The sequence below is a fragment of the Carya illinoinensis genome, chromosome 13, assembly GCF_018687715.1.
Source record: "Carya illinoinensis cultivar Pawnee chromosome 13, C.illinoinensisPawnee_v1, whole genome shotgun sequence".
Lineage (NCBI taxonomy): Eukaryota > Viridiplantae > Streptophyta > Magnoliopsida > Fagales > Juglandaceae > Carya > Carya illinoinensis.
Window position 1 is genome coordinate 26,610,460 of NC_056764.1, and position 19,597 is coordinate 26,630,056.

Sequence of the window (19,597 nt, forward strand, 5' to 3'; positions counted from 1 at the left end):
TCACTTTTTAAGATGCATAACACAACTCCAAACAGACTCTAAAAACAAAAACAGCAAATCTATTGAAAAAACATAATTGAAAGAAAAAAAAAGCTGTATAGTCATATTTGTTAAATAAAACTATATTAACAAATGAAATATTAGATTTTGCAAAAATGAAATTTCTTATCACCATCAGGAATATTTTTTACCATTTACCTCTATCACAAACCGCTTCACTCTATGCGACACCGTTTACAGCAAAAATCCTAGCCATTTACCCCCTTTCTCCTCTCTCTGTGACTTCTCATTTTCTCCCAATACATTTTCCCTCTCCTCTCTCTCTCTCTCTCTCTGTCTTCCTCCCTCGCGTGCTCTCTCTCTCACGGATCCCCTGTGGACAGCCACCAGATCTGCTGCCGTGAGCCATCATCGTCGCCTCCAGCCACCGCCAGTCAGAACCTCGCCAGCTTCTCATCTCTTTGCCGTGAGTGAACCCTAGACTGATAATCCCTTCTGTTACATCAACGAGCCGATCTCTGCCGGACCCGATCAGAAAATGCGGTTCGCTTCGTCTTCTTCTTCGGTGAACATGATTGTGACCAGCACTCCTGCTCCGGACCTCGCACTCACTAACCTTGCCTACTGCTCTCATTCCGATCTTCATGGCTTCGCCGTCCCTGGCAAGATGCTCTACCTCGCTTCTGTTGGAGATTTATTCGTTCTATCAGTTGCATATCCTTCTACCGTCAATTATTTTAAACATATGGATTCCAGTTATGAAATTCTTGTCTGTTTTCTTACTGCTTAGATGTGATCGGAGAGCGTAGATAGTTTGGAAAAAAAAAATCAATAAAAGTGTTGGAATTTGCATTGGATACAGTGCTTGGAGCTGATTTAAAATGTTGATTGAGCATTTTCTTAAAAACTTTATTGTGAGATTGAAATTTAGAGCGACTGTTGATTGAATCTGGGAAAAGTTTCTTGTTTTTTTGGTGGCCTTAACTACGATATACCGGTCACGAAAGCGTACGCAATGGTCATATTGCCCTAAATGCGATTCAGCGTCGGCATGCTAAAGTTTCTGCTGGCGATACGATATCTGTTAGCAGGTTATTCAATACCAATATATATTCTTCTTGTCGTGCATTTTTTTCCTTGTTTCTAATTATTAATGGGAATTGTTTTAGGTTTATCCCACCTGATGGTTTCGATCTGGCATTGCTGACACTTGAGTTGGAGTTTGTGAAAAAGGGAACTAAAAATGAACAGGTTATATAAACTATCGAACTTTTGTTTCTTTTAGCTTCACGGAGGATTTTGTGTGTGAACTGTTTTATTTTCTCTCTTTCAGATTGATGCTGTTCTCCTCAGTAACCAACTAAGAAACAGGTTTATCGACCAGGTATATTTGTGTATTTTTGACATTCCATATGTTTGGTAATATTTAATTGTTTGTGCATTAGCTGTGATTGATTGATAATTTGATTTCAATAGAACTGTGTTACTGTATCACTAAACTAGCACGCTTAGGCGTTGCTCTTGTATATGTCCCGTATACTTGGTCTTTTGCCTACTCTTTTGATCAATAAAAATTTTGTTTACCGATAAAAAACAAATTGATTTCAATAGAACTTTTAGGAACTTTGGTATATCATCTACTATCAAAATTTTGCACTGTGATGCTGTCGTGTGGTCATCAAATGCTAATAAATTACATTTAATTTGATTTTAATCAATGGCTTTTAGGAGATGTCGTATTTTTTACTTATCAGAAAAAGGAGATGTCATATTTTTTTACAAGAACAATGGATAGTCCAGGGGCAGGAGCAACATGCATAATGCTTTATGTGGAGGAGGCACATAATGGTGATGTGCTAGAAGAGTGAGAAAATTATCGACCATTTGTTGCTTTATTGTGAAGCAGTTAGGGCCTTGTGGGTGTTGACCTTCCAACTTCTTGGGATTGAAGGGGTGATGCCTCAATTGGTGGTGGAGTTAATGGGGGGTTTGGGGAGGTAAGAGACAACTTGAGTGGAGAACTATAGATATATGGAGGATGGTTCTGTTGTGAATAATTTGGAGTATTTGGAATGAACACAATGTCAGTTTTTCTGCTTTTATTGATTTCTTGTTCCCAATCTCCTCCATAACTATGTTCTCCAATGTATACTCCTAGTGTATGGCTTGCACCACTAGGGCTCTTCAATAAAATTCAGTGGCTCTTCAATAAAATTATGTTCTCCCCTAGTCTCTTTTCCTCTGATAGTGGATTGGATTCTGCCTAAAGTTAACGAGATTTTGCCTTTCGTGGGGATTTCACATAGAGGATGTGAAGACCAGTTCAATGAACTAATCACTGTGATCGAGACAAGCCACACGCTTGAAACCAAAAGTTTCAAGAAAAACAGGGAGTTACAGCATCCTTCTTGGGCAATTAACTACGACACTAAGGGAGGTAGCTTAGTTAGAGGGAAGTCTAAAGGGAGGGAAATGTGAAGACGGGAAACACAAGGGGTTGGGGTTGGGGTTTGGCTTGGGTATTAGTTATACGGGAAACGAGGGGTTGAGGTTCAGTGTAATTTTTTGGGTATTTTGGATAGTTTTGGGATTAGTGTATTTTGGGTTGTTTTTCACGGGCTTTTTTGGGTCATTAGGGGCGCTTTATTATGGGCTAAGTGTTTTCTTGTATACGTTCAGTGCATATGGTTACTCCTTTTGATATAGAAAATATTTTTACTTATAAAAAAAAAAAGTAAAGGAAACGATATGCCCTCATGTATGTAGCTGAAACGATTATGTTGTGATGGGTGGAAATTGGAAAGTAATATTGGAAAAGATTGAATAATATAGACATTAATTGGAGAGAAGTTGTGGGTTCCATCCTTTGTGGAAGAATGAGAACTACTAAGGATGGTTCAATCATGTGCAATGAAGACCACCAATTGTGTTAGTAATGAGGATTTTTTGGCTGAAGTTGAAGAAGCTATGAGGAGTAGGGGAAAGCTGAAGAGAAAATGGGTTAATCTGGTCATAGTTAACATAATGGTTTTAGAAAGCCATAGTGGTTGACTAAGATTAGTAAAAAAAAGATATATTCAAGTTAATAGATTTGTTGGGATATTACTTCAAAGTTCTATGTTCTGGCCGTACACGCAACAAACACAAGGAATATTTCAATAGATTGCTGTCTACATTACGTGGTCATGTTTAAGTTCAAGTCTTTCTTATCCAAATTGATGAGGTACTTTTATAACAAGGTGAATGTTGGATTTTTGGTGTTTTGAGTATGCATGAAAATAAAGAGGGAAAAAAGACTAGGAAGTTTTAAATGGGAGTTTTTATTTGCTGATGTATCCTGGCTAAATTTCTGCTATTTTTTTTTTTTTTAAATATGCCACAAAAAGCAAGTACCCGCCCCCCGGGGGGGGGGGGAATAATGGGAAAAGTAATTATTCTGTTATTCTTCCTTCTCCCTCTCTAACACCCTCTCTTTTTTCTTTATCAAGAGACATATGAGACTTATATTTATATTGGTGTTCTGATATGCAGGTTATGACAACAGGGCAAAGAGTGTCATTTGAATATCATGGCAATAATTACATTTTCACTGTCAATCAAGCTGCTGTAGGGGGGCAACAAAATTCTAATTCTCTTGAAAGAGGGATAATTGCAAGTGATACACACTTTGTCTTTGAAACATCAAATGCAAGTGGAATTAAGGTTAAATTTCTCTCTTATTGTGTATACGTCCAGCGTACTCGGCTACACCTATTGATATTAATAAATTTTTACTTATCAAAACAAAAATTTCTGTCTTACTGTGAAGTTGACTTTATAAATACTGTGCTTGTCAACTTTGTTTTAGCTTATTGGTTTAATTATATGAACTTGTAATATTTAGCCACCCCAAAGTTAAATATGATGTGAAGAACATATCTGTATACATCTTTGATAAAACTAACTTGGGTTGTTTTCTGTGATTGTCGTAGCAAAATCTTCCATGATTTATGTCAATACATGACAAACTAATCATTTCCATCCTAGATTAGTGGCTTATATAACTGACATTTCTTTTACTCTCTAAGGATGCTAAAACGAGGTGCTTTCTTGAGAAATAGGTCGAAACATCTCTTTCAGCAGCATCTTTTCTCGATTGATCTTGGTGGTTGGTCCTTGGCTGAACTGGAACCTATCTAACATAATAACCATTATAATGGACATCTTCAATCACACTTGCCAATCATAATTATCATTTGTTCTGTTTAATGTCAAAGATTGAATCTATTGCCTCATATTTTGATTTTCAGATTGTCAATCAGCGTGAAGCCGCCAGTAGCAACATTTTCAGGCAAAAGGAATTTAATCTTCAATCACTTGGTATAGGTGGTCTAAGTGCAGAGTTTGCAGATATATTTCGAAGAGCCTTTGCTTCTCGCGTTTTTCCTCCCCATGTGACAACTAAGTAATAATATTGGTTTTTCATTTATTTAACTCCTTTCTGTTTTTTATTTATATAAGTTGCTGTTATTTGAAAATCTCATAATCTTGCAGACTGGGGATTAAGCACGTGAAGGGCATGCTGCTTTATGGGCCTCCTGGTACTGGCAAAACCCTTATGGCTCGTCAAATTGGAAAAATGTTGAATGGGAGAGAACCAAAGGTTTGAAGACTACATGCATCTATGATCAGTACCAAAAGGTGTACCGATCAGTGCTTTTTTAAATAATTTGTTTATTTAAAAAAATACTAAAAAATAAACACACAAATGCTTTAAAAAAAACACTGATCAGTACACTTTATCGGCGTACTAAGCATTTTCCTTGTTTATTATACGTACGTACATACATACATACATACATACATACATACATACATACATATATACATATGTTTCACTTGAATTAATCTTACTTATAAAAAAACATATATATATCCACATTTATTTGTATTCACCAAAAGTAATAGTGTATGGTGGTTTGAGGCTAAACACCTTCCTATCATTTTCCATCTAGAGATGCAAGTTTTATTTTAATTTTGATTTTTGATTTCATTTCTAAAATGATAGGGAGAGCTAGAGGCAGAATGTTCTGGTATATGAATCTATGGAAACAAAATATTACTTATAACCATAATAGTAACTAATTAATAGTATTTGTAGGCTTCATCGATTAAAAAAAATGAAATTGTAAAATTAGCCCTATCTTTCAGTAGATTAGGCTTTGTCATTTTTACTTTTCTGTGAGCAACAGAATTGCACGTCCTTATTGTCATTTTCAACAATTTTCTTACACAGATTTTATAGTTGTTTGTTAGATTGCAGCATGAAGGGTTGTCCTATTGAACTTCATTTGTTAGTTTGTTTTTTTTGATAAACAGTTGGCATCAATTGGCACTGAAGCTTATTGTATGTGCTGCCCATCATTTTGTTTATCGCTTGTCCGATATGAGAAGACAGGCAGTATTATCTCTGTTTTATTTCATTCCAACATGCAACACTGCATGTCCACCACATGCACTTCCGATTATTTCATGGCTTAAATTCCAAAGTCATTACCACTTTTATTTGCTCAAGTTGCATGTGAGCATTTCTAACATCATGATTTAAATATCAATATCAATACTGATTCATGTTTTATTTCGATGCTATACATTGCTTTTGGGTTACAAAGCTAGTTAAACATGCCTAAATGATATCTATAATAGAAATTAATTATCAGTGTTTGTGCCAAGATCGTGAAAATCTATGCTTGCAATTGACGGATCAAGTTTCTTATTTTTCCCCCTTTTGGTGAATTGTGATAGATCGTTAATGGCCCAGAAGTTTTAAGCAAATTCGTTGGTGAAACTGAAAAGAATGTTAGGGATCTTTTTGCTGATGCAGAAAACGATCAAAGAACTCATGGTAACAGAGAAGTACTGACCAGGCTTATTTCTAGGTTAGTCTGTTGATGATCAATGATGCCAATATGTTGTTTTCCTTTTCAGGGGATCAAAGTGAGCTGCATGTCATAATTTTTGATGAAATCGATGCTATTTGTAAGGCAATACCCTAACTCTAAGTTAACCTTGTTAATTGCAGTTTATTGATGGGAGCATCAATTTTTACTTTTGATGACTGTATAATTGGCAGTACTTTCACATTGTTTGTTCTCCTACTTGTGTGATATACATACAATTAGCATTCCTTTTGAATGAATCTATTGTTCTCTAATTCCTGAAATATCTTTGTCTTGGAAATTTAATAAACACACTTACTGTTCCATGTATGGTTAGAGCTACTATATATTATTACATCTTTTTTTGTTGTCTATCAACATAATGACCATTTCAAGAATTGGGCAAAGACTGGCATTTGGATGTAATCTGGTGGCATTGCTTGGATATGTTTGTGTGTGTGTATATTTATGGGTGTGTGACTTATATATAAAAAAATTGTATGGGTGTTTGTGTGTATTACACATACAGCAAGTTGGATCCTAGTTCATTTCTTGACGTCTAAGATAATTGCTATTGTGAGTTTGATTTTGAAAGCTTCAGCACAAACATGCATGACAACACCAAGATGTTTAGGTTTCCATCTGAGACCTGCATGGTTTAATCTGTCAAAGAAATAATGCTCACTGCTGGACTTGGGATATTTATGTGAACAAGAAATTTTGGAGAACTTTTCAAAAACTTTTCACTCTCAATCCAGACATCTTTATACAAAGACAATCTCAAAAATGATTTTTCTCTTAAAGGTCTTACCTCAATTTCCGCAACAAACAAAAACCAAAACAAATTTCACAATTCTCACAAAAATTTTCTTCCCAAAACATATTTTCATTGGACCCTGTCACTTTTTCAAACCCCAATAAAACCATCTCTCAAAAACTCTCTCAATCCAAACACATGTTTAATGTATCCCACCACTTTCACAAAACTCCAAAAAACCCATTGGCAAAAGTTTTCAGAACTTCCAGAATTTAAAAAAAAAAATCTTTTATTTGATCGCACCGTAATTTTGTTGGTTTATGTAATGCTAATTTTTTCACTAATGGAAAGACCATAATGCATTTTCGCATGCTATATGCAGTCAAGAGGATCAACCAGAGATGGTACAGGAGTTCACGATAGTATTGTAAACCAGCTTCTTACGAAGGTTAGTTAAGAGGTTCTGTTGCTTTTTTTAATATTGCAAATCAATACAACTTTTTTCTTTGCAAATATCAATACTAGAAAACTACTTGCTTTTCAGATAGATGGTGTGGAGTCTCTAAATAATGTTTTGCTTATTGGAATGACCAATAGAAAGGATTTGCTTGATGAAGCCCTTTTGAGGTCTCTCTCTCTCTCTCTCTCTCTCTCTCTCTCTCTCTCTCTCTCTCTCTCTCTCTCCCTTGTGTCATTTAACAGTGTCCATGCAACCTTGCACTGTCTTACGTCATGAAAACTGAGTTTTCCTAGTCATGTAACTAGAACAATGTTACTCTCTATGAAGATATATTTTATTTATGTATTCTTGGTTTATAGACCAGGACGCTTGGAGGTTCAAATTGAGATAAGTCTTCCCGACGAAAATGGTCGTTTACAGATTCTTCAAATTCACACAAACAAGATGAAAGAGAATTCTTTTCTTGCTCCTGATGTGAACCTTGAAGAGCTTGGTATGTGCATTAGTGACATGCTTCGGAGATTTAATTCATCTATTATTTGGATTAAGTGACCATTAAATGAAGACTATTATTGCAAATTGTATTTTTTTTTAATAAGTAAGATTTTATTGATAGTAAAAGGCATAGCCCAAGTACATAGGAAGTATATACAGAATACACCTAATAACGACTAAGCATTGGAGATGGATAATTGCTAATTACGTTTGCTAAATGTTTTTAACTAGAGAATTGTTTTAACCCACAAAGAGATTCCACAAAAGTAAATTCACAAACTAGCATGACTTGATGTGGTACGTCAGATTATAAAATTATTTTTATTATAAAATAGATTCAATGTATCATACAAAGTCATGTCAGTTTGTGGGTTTACTTTTGTGGGATCTCTTTTTGGCTGTAGCAATTCTCTTTTAATTATATTGAAAATTCCTTGGGCTGGTTTGGATATTCAAACTCATGAAACAGTCCATGCAGTTAAATGGCATTAGAATGCTTGAAATGCACCAAATGATTTCTTAACTCTATGGAATTTAATCCCTCCTGGGTACCTCACCCGGAATGCCACAACCATTATGACTTGCTACGCTACAACCAATGGGTAAGTGGTGAAAGTTAAGCATGTATTTTTTTTCTTTTTTCTTTTTTTTTTTTGTGGGTGGCGGGGGTTACTGTGTTCTAAATTTATCTGCTGTTCTTAGATTGTTTCTTTGTTGATTATACAAACACTGTGGCCATTGTTTGAACCCTTTCTCATTAAATGCTTTGGGCTGTAATGGTGTATATATGAAGGGTTTTATGAGTTTTATTTATTCATTTATTTTTTCTATGCAGCTGCTCGTACAAAAAACTATAGCGGTGCCGAACTCGAAGGTGTTGTAAAAAGTGCAGTATCTTATGCTTTGAATAGACAACTAAGCCTAGATGATCTTACCAAGCCAGTGGATGAAGAGAGTATTAAAGTTACTATGGATGATTTTCTGAATGCACTCCATGAAATAATTCCTGCATTTGGAGCCTCTACTGATGACCTTGAACGGTGCAGGTAGTTTTGACTAAAGCTTAGAGAACTTTTCACATCACGTTTTTGTGCTGGGGATGGGTTTTCCCATTGAGATTCTGATAACATTGAAAGTGAAGTCCTATGATGTTGAGCTAAATTTTTTATGTTGCATGAAATTCATAACAAATGCTTAACCCAACTACACAGAAAGTATATTAAATAAGCAAAGGTATAGCCCAAGTACACAGAAAGTATACTAAAGGAACACCTAACTGGAAAATAACTAATGTCCAATATGTAAGAAACATGGGCATAATATATAGTTGGCTATGCAAAAAATCTGGTGACACAGCACTTTGTTTCTGCTGGTAGTAAATGTTATTTACTGACATTATTTACAGACTTAATGGCATGGTGGATTGTGGTGATCGAAATAAGCACATTTATCAAAGAGCTATGCTGCTTGTAGAGCAAGTTAAAGTGAGTAAGGGAAGTCCGCTCGTTACTTGTCTTCTGGAAGGCCCAAGTGGCAGGTATTGCATGGTTTTTTCTATTTAAATGACTTTGTTAATTGAACCGATAAAAAATGAATTTTTAATTGAATATTTTTTAATCTTACCCTTTTGAACAGCGGTAAAAGTGCACTAGCATCTACTGTTGGCATTGACAGTGATTTTCCATATGTCAAGATAGTAAGCTCCAAGTCCTACACTGGATCATGAGTTTTTACTTCGTGAAATTCCAGCCTCTTGTGCCGTCCATATATGTTAACTACTTTTAATTGTTGCATTTCATACTTGGTAGGTGTCAGCAGAAGGAATGATTGGCCTTCATGAAAGCACTAAATGTGCACAGATTGTCAAGGTTTGTCAACACTAAAGTTGAACCATTGAAATTCTTCTCTCTCTTTTTTTTTTTTTTGTTAGGAAGAACTATTCAAGGTGTACACTGGAGACTTGGTTTTTCTCCAAGATATGTTTATGTTATACTTCCAGGCTTGTGAATTATGGAATATTGATAACTAGGAACAATGTAGGTTTTGGTTTCATGAATCACTGGAAGGAAATTCCAAAGCCTCATTTATAATTGTATCCTTTAATAGGTATTTGAGGATGCATACAAGTCACCACTGAGCATCATTATTCTTGATGACATTGAAAGGTAAGACCTGCTGATTTGATGTAATTAGTCTTAAAATTATATTCTCTAGAACACCCCTTCCTCCGGTGCTCTAATTTTCTTCTTCTTCTTCGTATAATTTCTAAACGAACAAGTATCTTGGGATCGTTGCACTTTAATTGTTAATGCAGGTTACTGGAGTATGTTGCCATTGGGCCTCGTTTTTCGAACATTATTTCTCAGACATTATTGGTCCTGCTCAAGCGACTTCCTCCAAAGGTTTCTCTTTGTCCTTCTCTATTGCATAGAAACTGGTGTTATAAATTTGTCCTCTATTAACATATAAAAAATAAATAATTTTTTTTTTTAAAAAAAAAATTGTCGCCTATTAGATTAGTAGCAGGGAATTTCTTGAAGAATAACCGATTATTCAAATTATATAACTGTAAGAGGTGCATCTTTTTTTTTTAACTTTAACCTTTACGAGTAGTTAAATATATCAAGAATGTTAAATTCAAAAACAACCTAGCAATATATGTATATACATGTTACACACACACCCACACACACATTTGTGTATATATTCTTAAAAAAAGCGTATACTCAAAGTATGTCTTGAGATGGTTCAACATATATTACTTTCTCATATATAACAAAAATGGCAGAATGTTCTAAAACTTGAACATTATTGCTTATATCTTTCATAACTGATATTCTTCTCTTAAAAGAAAAAAAAAAGTGATATTCTGATCTTGCTCATTATTAGTTCATTTTGGGAACTTTTGCTGTCAGGGGAAAAAACTTCTGGTTATAGGGACAACGAGTGAAGTGGGCTTCTTAGATTCAGTTGGTATTTGTGATGCTTTCTCTGTCACTTACCATGTTCCTATATTGAAGACAGATGATGCAAAGAAGGTGATTTTTTGTTTCTAATCTGTTCCTGTCTCGGATAAGTTGGTGTTTTTGGTATTCTTATTTTGTTGGATTGCATCAATTTTGCATCAATGCTAGTAAATTAAACGAAGTGAGAGTATTATAAAGGAAGTTGTCATAGTGATGAAGACCTGATCTATATCAATGTGAAATACTGATTTTTGTCTGGTTCTTGGTACACTTGCTAATATTGATTTTGAGGATGGATTGGTGTGGAAGTTTGGAAGAATTGATCAGAAGTCTTTTCAAGTAGAAGGTTGGAAGAATATATTCGTACTTTGCAATGCCAGGGAGGTGCGTTAGGAGTCCAAGGGAAATTTCAACACTTTTGCTGCTAACATGCGTTTGGATTGATCACTTGGTCTTTGGATGTCACTGTTTTTAAGCATTATCATCATATTATTGTCATTATTATCACCTTTATTTGAACTTTTTCATTGCTTGGTAGTTTTTCTGGAATCAGATTAATATTTTGGCTGCAAGTTCATTCTATATATGTTCCGAACTCTATTAATGAAATTTAAATTACACTGGCAATAGCTCAAAGTTTGGATACATTTTAATCTACCCTTGCTCTCATCTCAGGTGCTAGAACAGCTGGATGTTTTTGCTGGTGAAGACATTGATGTAGCTGCAGAGGCGCTGAATGATGTATGCATATATCTTGATCTGCCTTTGTCATTTATTTATGTTTTAATTTTGAAGGGGGGAAATAAAAAAAAAAAAAAAAAAAGAGCACAGCCTTTACCTATCAAGGAAGTTAAGATAATCTAACAGGCCTTAGGCCCATTAAAAATATACAGTTTCCTGGGCCATCTTTTCTTTTTTTGGGTGTCGAATGGTTTTCATTTCTGGTCCTTTCTGCCTTCTGGAAGCTCATTTGAATTTTACCCTTGCAGTAATATGCCTAGCATGTTCATTAGTGCTTGTGCTTGGGACCTGAATTTTACTTGTTTGAGTCATGATTCAATCACGATAAATGAACAGTGGAAATTCTGAACCTCAGATATTGTCGACTTCATTTTCTTATGCACGATGCATTACTGAATGATAATAGGGAAAAGGTGAAGGAGCTTGATTGTTTTTGATACTCACTTCTTGCTCCTTTTGTGTTCAATGTCTCTTCATAGATGCCTATCAAGAAGCTCTATATGTTGATTGAGATGGCAGCACAGGGCGAGCACGGTGGATCTTCAGAGGCAATATACTCTGGTAGAGAGAAGATTAAGATCTCTCACTTCTATGATTGCCTTCAGGATATTGTACGATACTAGTTTATACAACTGTTAGCTCCTTTTAAGGTACAAATCACTAAGTCGTCCCTCTTGTTTACTGGATTTTTTATTTATTTATTTTTTATGTACTTATTTCTTTCCTCTCTCACGTTTGACTACCAGTCCCTTAAGAGTTTGGAGTGGCCTGCCATGTCATCGTACTAGGTCTCTGCCATCAATTTTCTCTAGAGTCAGATTCTAAAATAGGTTCTTACTTCATATGTTGGGTGTGGGGCTTTAGCTCGAGTATGCACCTGTATTCTGAAATGGATTCTTGCCCTTTCATTACTTTGTGATGATTTTAAAGCTTTTCGAATGTATGGGAATGGAGAACCGAGCGAAATTTATGTTGATGATTTGGGGGAGCGATTGTTTATTTCATGGATATTCCTTGTTATTATAAAATTATAAAATTGGTTGTTATAAAATTGGTACTAGCATCAGGGTGCCCACGATGGGCTACTGCTATAAATATATATATATATATTTATATATAGTATGCTTTCCACATTTTCATATTTTACACAGAAAAAATGGGAGAGTTTCTCCCAACTGATTTGGAATGAGTCCAGACTATTAAAGTGTTGTGCATTCTTTGAGTCTGCATGTAAAAATATTCAAGAAATGCTTTGGCTATAAAAAGATCTTACTAAAGTAATTCACAAATTAACATTATTTGATATGGTTTATCAGATTGAGTTTATTTTTATGAAATCTATTTAGGAAAATTCTACTCATTAGTCGGCTTATTAATTTCCCATCCCATACCCTATATGGTAGACCAGATTTATTGAAAAATGAACCGAGTCTGCCCCAAACTCGAGCAATTCGCCCAACACTTACTTTCCTACCTTCTTCTCTGTGAAGCCAAGCAGCCCGAAGACTCAAATCTTCTCTTTGAAGCTCGACATCTCTTCTCCTCCCCTTTTCATCTCCTCTGCTACTCGTGCTTCATCTTGGCGTGCCCAAATTCAAAGTTGACCTTCCTCTCATCGTGCAGCTCCTCTCTCGTAATCACTGATTTCATCATGTTTCTCTTACGTAAGGCTTTACTCCTCTCTCGTCTTTTGAGTCGCTCAAGCTTTCTCACCAAAAGCCTCTCTCCCAAGCGTTCATCAGCAACAGAGATACCTAAGCAAGCTTCATGAGCAAGCTTTCGTTAGCAACTTCATGCCTTCATCTCTGTGAGCAAGATTTTGTCTAGAAAGAAAATTGTTGTCCCTAGAGTGTAACCAGTCCGATTAGATCTAGTTTTGTGCGAATTTTGGAATCGAACCGGTATACATCGATTTTACATTTTCAAAAACCAATTCGAATCAGTTACCTTTCTAAATCGGTACTTCCGGTTTTATCGATCTGGTTCGGTTCGGTACAAAAATTATATATTTAAGATTAAGATTTTATGTTATAAATTATAATATAAAATTATTTTATATATAATTATATATATTATATATAAAAATTATATATACATATAAAATATTTTATATAATATTAAAAGTGAATTTATATATATTCTATAAACCGGTTCGGTTCGGTGCCAAAAAGTCCAGAACCAAAACTGGATCGGGTTTAGCCAGTTTTTAAAATGTATCAATCAATTCCGGACCGAACCGATTTAAAATCGAGCCAACCAGTTTGGGCCGGTTCTCCAATTTTTCGGTTCAAACTGGCTCGATTTTAAAGTCCAGAACCAAAACTGGATCGGGTTTAGCCAGTTTTTAAAATGTATCAATCAATTCCGGACCGAACCGATTTAAAATCGAGCCAACCGGTTTGGGCCGGTTCTCCAATTTTTCGGTTCAAACTTTCACCCCTAATTGTCCCATCCCTTGATGCTGCCAATGAAAATCCCAATCTGGCTAGTCTTGGATTGGATCCTAGTTTTATGGACGCAGAAAATCCCAATCTTGCTAGTCTTGGATTGGATCCTAGTTTTATGGACGCCATCATTGGAAAGGCCCTTGCAGCGAATTATGAATTGAGGCCGCTCTTGCTGATGCTTGCTGGTTCATCTTCATCAGATTTTGCTGGTTCTCTTTTTTTAAGTTATAAATTTCAACAGACCTTCAACAACTAAAACACAGCTCTTCCAAATGCGCAAATGCTCAAGCTTTTTCAACTCACAATCCCAAAAACCCCAACTTTCATCTGGCACTTCCTCCTCCAATGTATTTTGTGATTCTTGAAGGATTTAAGCTCTTTTTCTAACTTTAAGCCCATTTCAGAAGATCGAAAAAGGGAAGAGAAAAAAAGAACTAGAGTCTGCGGAAGAGAATCCATGAACTTGAGACGGCAGGGCACTGAGCAGAGGGGAAGAAGAAGCCACGAATGCTTGGAGTGGGAGGTTTTCTCAATTTTGAAAATGGACTCTTCCTTCTAAATGCTTGTTTCATAGGTAGGAAAAAAAATGCCATGCAGGTGTTAAGAACAGTGGCTGATGTATATATTTAGTCATCTATGATCTATTTACAGCCGTAACAATTCTCAAAATATTCTAACTTATTAATAAAAATCTTGTGAAATTAATCTTTGCTAATAAAACATGTGAGAGAAATTTCCGGACACAACAAATCAGAACTCTATAAGAAGATGTGGTGATTAAAGATAAATGCTTTCTTACTATAATTATGGATTGTTGCTATTCACAGTCACAGTGGAAACTATTAATCAAAACACTAATAAGACAAATCCACTTTGCCATATTTCCAAAGGAAGATCGAGACAAATCCTGACTCCCTTTGAAGTTACAGAAGTTGATAAATTATATTACTGCTAAAGATGATGTAATATTACAATTTTGACAATCAAACATTAATATAAGGTGTACATGTTACCATTGTTGGTGATAAATCTTCTCCGTCCGTATACTTCCAACAACTTTTTTGGACATGATCTCAACTGAAAGTAAAACCAACAACTTGGGAAAGGAACAAAGTGAAGCTAGTAACAGTGAGTCTTGGTGGAATGTTTCTTTTCGATGGTATTGAAGTTAGTTTGACTATTTGGTCACACACCAGAATGCAATACGGGGAAGACATTACTAGGAGTTGACGTTTACCATAAGCTCTCTGCTTTAATGCGTTTCTTCATTATTATAAACGTGGATGATACGTGATTGACTGACTACACTCCTATTCGAATAGCAAATAGACTAATGATTCACAGCATCATTGAAAAATACTTCTTTAATTATTAACTAAAAAAACTTTAAAAAAAATTATAGGAATCTATCCCACGATGGATCCTCGGTAGGAGTATCTTTTCTCTATGTTAATTTTATTGCAAAAAGTATCAAAATTATAATATGGAGGTTTATCAATTAAAAGCAAATATTTTCGAAGTTTATAAAATATAAATAACAGAGATTACATTTTAAAGCTGTAATTTATACATAACACACATACATACACAAAGGGGTAGTTTCTATTATGTTTTTCAATCACTCAACCCACTTTCATTCAGCAGGGATATGAGGCTGAGCCTCTTAACAGATTTGATTCAAGTATTTTTCCTAAATTACTTCCCCAAAAATGAGAAAGAAAAAAGCTTCAACGGATGAGGACATTACAATATCTCATGTCCTAGTCCTTTGTATACAAGTTTGAAGGCATAGTTGAACTAAAACAGTCCTCCTGTAATCCATGCTAATATCATGTAAAAACTGTGTGCAATGTTTGATGGAGAAAGGATTTGACATGGTTTTGATCAGTTGCTCAATCAGGAATAATGCATCAGCAGGATGATAAGCACAGGGCTCTAAACACAATCGAATAATGGAAAATATTGGTTGTTATCATTGGTTTCACTAGTAAATGTGGGGTAAATGTGGAGTAATTGTTTAGCACATAATGGAAGATCTCGTAGTTCCTACAGGGTGGACATGATGGAAACATAGAGAAAGAAATTAGCAACAGGGAAGAGAAAGAGACTGACATTAGTTGTACCAAGGCTTTGGGCTTTGTTAAATGAGGGTTTGGTGAGATGGTTGTCTTCAAGAAACTGGTTTGGCTTTTGTTGGAAAGAGAATTGTCTTTCTCAGCATTTTTTCCTTACATCCTTCACTAACTACTTCCATTTACAAACAATTTCAGAGAGAGAGAGAAAAGTGACTTTAAAGCTTTCCCAAGTTGGTCCCAATTGGTCTTCAATTTCAATCCCACAATTCACATCTGCAAGCAAGCTACCAGACATATAATTCATCACAATGAATCTCTCTCTTTGGACCTAATCAACTCCAAACTAGTAGGAGTTGATTAGGTCCAAACTAGTAGTAGGATGTCTATTCTTCAAGAGATATCCATATAGGGTTGAAAATGCATGCTAAAAACCTCCAATTTAATATGCCCATTAAATACAGAATCATGAAGAATTATCCATATAACAATGAGGTCTGAAATTATACTATTTCCAGGCAATCCGGTGAGCCCAATCTTAAAACCATGCTAGGCATTTTAGGTCTGAAGTCTTAAATTATTCATCCATTTGTCTTTCTCATCACAGAGAGCACAACTCGAGAAAATATTCAAATAACTAGTGAAAAATTTAACAGTAACAACTGACAATGTCTAAATGTTCTGAACTACCTTTTTTGTTTTTGTTTTTGATAAGTAAACACAGTCTTATTAATAATAATAGGCATAGCCCAAGTACACAAGATGGTATACAAGAGAAAATGTTCTGAACTACCTTACCTTATTAATAACTATATGATCGTGCCTAATGTGAAAAAATTAACTTTCCAAGAAGGAGAAACCATATTTTGCACACTTGAACTACAATTGGTTTTCATTTTGCACCCTATATTATCAAAAACTTCAGCTTGCACCCTCAACAACCCATAGATTCACTTTGCATCCTTCATTGAAACCTTTTAACAGTTAAGGTGTAACGCTCGGATCTTGGCATAGGGTAGAAATTGAGAAACATAAATAGTCTATGATGCAATTTGAAACCTTTTGTAGTTTAGGGTGGGGAACAAGACGAAAAGCAGGGTGAAAAGTGAATTACCAAAGTAATTGGTATAACTTTTGTGTCCGAAAAGTTTGAACAATTAGAGACAAGTAAACACAGTCATGAGAGAGAGAGAGAGAGAGAGAGAGAGAGAGAGAGAGAGAGAGAGAGAGAGAGAGAGAGAGAGAGAGAGAGAGAGACAAGGACAAACGTGAGCCCAAATCTTTGAATCATATTCCTAGATTGCAATTGTACATTTTTAGTATCACCCCAATCTACCTTTGATAGAACAGGGCCAGAGTACGAAACAAAAATGTTCGACAGATTGGTCCTTAATTGGTACAGAACATGTGCTTGTACAACATGAATACAACAATTCAATTCAAAGCTGACGAACAAAACCAACTAAATCAAACATAAAAAATTGAACAGGCAAAAGAATCATTGGTATATTACCGTAGGAGGAATCTTGAAATTGCCAGAAATGAAGGGTACTTGCCATGGCTTCTCAACCAAATCTCGATAAAAGGCATACTCTGCCTCATAGTCATGTAATGCAAGCTCTACTTTCTGATTAGTATGATAGTGATGCTTAGCCGAAGCCGATTTCCCAAACCCAAGAATACTGACTTTATCACAAACTCCCAAAGCCAGCATCACAGCCTGCATACCAGAAGAGTAATGGAAATTAGCACCATCATGTGCAGCCCCCCATTCTTCCAATGGCTTTCCCGTCACCTCTGCAAATCTTTTCAACGAGTAATACTTGACAATCCTAGCACACAACACATCAAATCGTGGATCGGTGATGAACAAAGGCGCTTTGTGGGAAGAATTGCAGAAGGTGTAGTCCAAAATATGCACCGGTTGGCAAATGTACATTACGATCGGCACATTTATCCCATATGGATGGCAAAAACAACCTTGTCTTCTCACGCAAAAATGCAAAATGTTGCTATTTACAAACGAAATATTGGTTTTCGAACCCACATCGCGCTCAAAACCATTGGTTCTGGCATTGTTCAATCTTATCACAATCTCGTGGCTATCGATCAGTTCCCCTTTATCACTATTCAGCAAAATCCCACTGTTCCCCACGACCGCACACGACGAGTACCGGCGGTCAGAACCCAATAACCCGTTGTGCCTATCGATGGGATGCTTCACTAGTCTTATCAACTCCGACATGACTTCCGGCTGGAAAAATGCCTTCTTTCGAGCCCACTGATCCAATAATCGCCTGAAATCCAACCAATACCGATAAAACTGTGGCGACCGCAGCCCCAATGGCAATCCAATCGAAGACCTCTCTTTCACCTCGTGGTGATTGAACCTCCGCCAAGTGGCAAAGGTCCGGTACTTTCCCTGCCCACCAAAGTTTCCATCCAACAACTGCGCTATCTCTTTCTTTGCTCGTGCTTCACCGAGGTCTATCGCGGCGTATTGGAGCAACGTGGAGTTGAAGACCGGCATTGGAGGCGGCGTCTGCGCCAGCACATTGATCGGGTCAACCTCAATACTGCCCAAGCCCACACTGCGGCGGATCAATGTGCGGAAGCTCACGGTGGCGGCGAAGACGATGAGCAGAAGAAGGCTGAATAGCGGGCGAACTGACCGTTTCATTGGCTTTACCAAATCGCCGGAACGGTTGACGGGTTTCGCTAGAGATGGCCACAAGTAATGACTTGTCGAGATCTTGAATGTACGTGGGTCAGATCCATCTTCGCTTTCAAAAAGTTTTGGGCATCCAACGAGAGAGAACGGGGCAGATATGGATCTGGGGAGGGAGTTCTCAAGGGAAGGGGTCATGAAATGCAAAAGAAAGTGTAATACGAACGTGGGATTTGGCTCAGAAGTGGAATTTTCAAGATTGTTACAGAGATTGAGCTAGATTTAACATTGAGGAGCAGCTCGAGTGGCAGTGAGAATAAATTGGAGTGTGTGTGTGTGTGTGTGGGGGGGGGGGGGGGGGGTTGGGGTAACAGATCTTGATCTTGGAGTGGAAATAGAGAGTCTGAAACTGGGGCTATGAAATGAAAACCAGAATCAAATATGAAAGTAGGATTTGGTGGAAAAATGGGATTTTCATCGTTGTTCTATCACTGATCTAACAGAAACAAAATCAAAGACCAGCTTCTACCAAAAACATTTTACCTATAAAAAAGACTACAGAATCCACAGTTGGTTGTGTGATTCGAGAAGTGGGAAATCCACAAGTTCTACCTTTTCTTTTCTTTTTCTTTTTGAGAGATTGAGCTGAAAGAAAGATTTGAATTTGAGGAGTGGCTCCAAGTGGGGGAGTGGGAGTGGGAGATGGAACTATATATAATGGACGCAGAGTTTGGACTTGCGGATGGTCGCCGATACAGGGATTGGTATTTGGTAAAGGTCATTAGGGTTGAGAAAGGTTGATCGGGAAGGTGGGTAAGGAGATGGTTGCATCGGAATAAAGTGCAGAACAGATCAACAGACCTCCAACCTCACTGACAACCAGAAGGACGCCTTTTTATTATTTATATATTTATTATTTTTCTCATTATTTTGTGAAGCGAGAAGCATGGCTTCTTGAAAGGGCCCAAAGCTAGGAGGAGATGGAGAGACTGCAGTAGTTATCAGGTGTGGGAGTAATGTAGGCATGTCTGTCTGCTGTGACTTACCGGATGAAGTGAGTGTGTGGTGTGTGT

General features: G+C 36.5%; 2 protein-coding genes across 3 annotated transcripts; one reads left to right on the forward strand and one right to left on the reverse strand.

Moving 5' to 3' along the window:
- The first annotated feature begins 271 nt into the window (after window positions 1–271).
- LOC122291354 (vesicle-fusing ATPase) lies at window positions 272–12,313 on the forward strand. 2 transcript variants are annotated; one of them, XM_043099045.1, is made up of 22 exons: window positions 272–714; window positions 996–1,091; window positions 1,170–1,251; window positions 1,334–1,384; window positions 3,532–3,702; window positions 4,290–4,444; window positions 4,534–4,642; window positions 5,785–5,884; window positions 5,968–6,023; window positions 7,058–7,123; window positions 7,220–7,302; window positions 7,495–7,628; window positions 8,466–8,676; window positions 9,036–9,167; window positions 9,266–9,326; window positions 9,439–9,498; window positions 9,737–9,795; window positions 9,945–10,032; window positions 10,546–10,668; window positions 11,272–11,337; window positions 11,817–11,987; window positions 12,084–12,313. In XM_043099045.1, the coding sequence occupies exons 1-21, from the start codon at window positions 539–541 to the stop codon at window positions 11,958–11,960; spliced, it is 2,223 nt and encodes a 740-aa protein (XP_042954979.1). In that variant the 5' UTR covers window positions 272–538; the 3' UTR covers window positions 11,961–11,987; window positions 12,084–12,313. The 2 variants fall into 2 exon arrangements, with proteins under 2 accessions (XP_042954979.1, XP_042954978.1); XM_043099044.1 differs by having other exon boundaries at window positions 11,817–12,313.
- A 4,812-nt stretch (window positions 12,314–17,125) lies between these two features.
- LOC122291357 (beta-1,6-galactosyltransferase GALT29A-like) lies at window positions 17,126–19,597 on the reverse strand. The gene has a single exon (XM_043099046.1). The coding sequence runs from the start codon at window positions 18,720–18,722 to the stop codon at window positions 17,355–17,357; it is 1,368 nt and encodes a 455-aa protein (XP_042954980.1). The 5' UTR covers window positions 18,723–19,597; the 3' UTR covers window positions 17,126–17,354.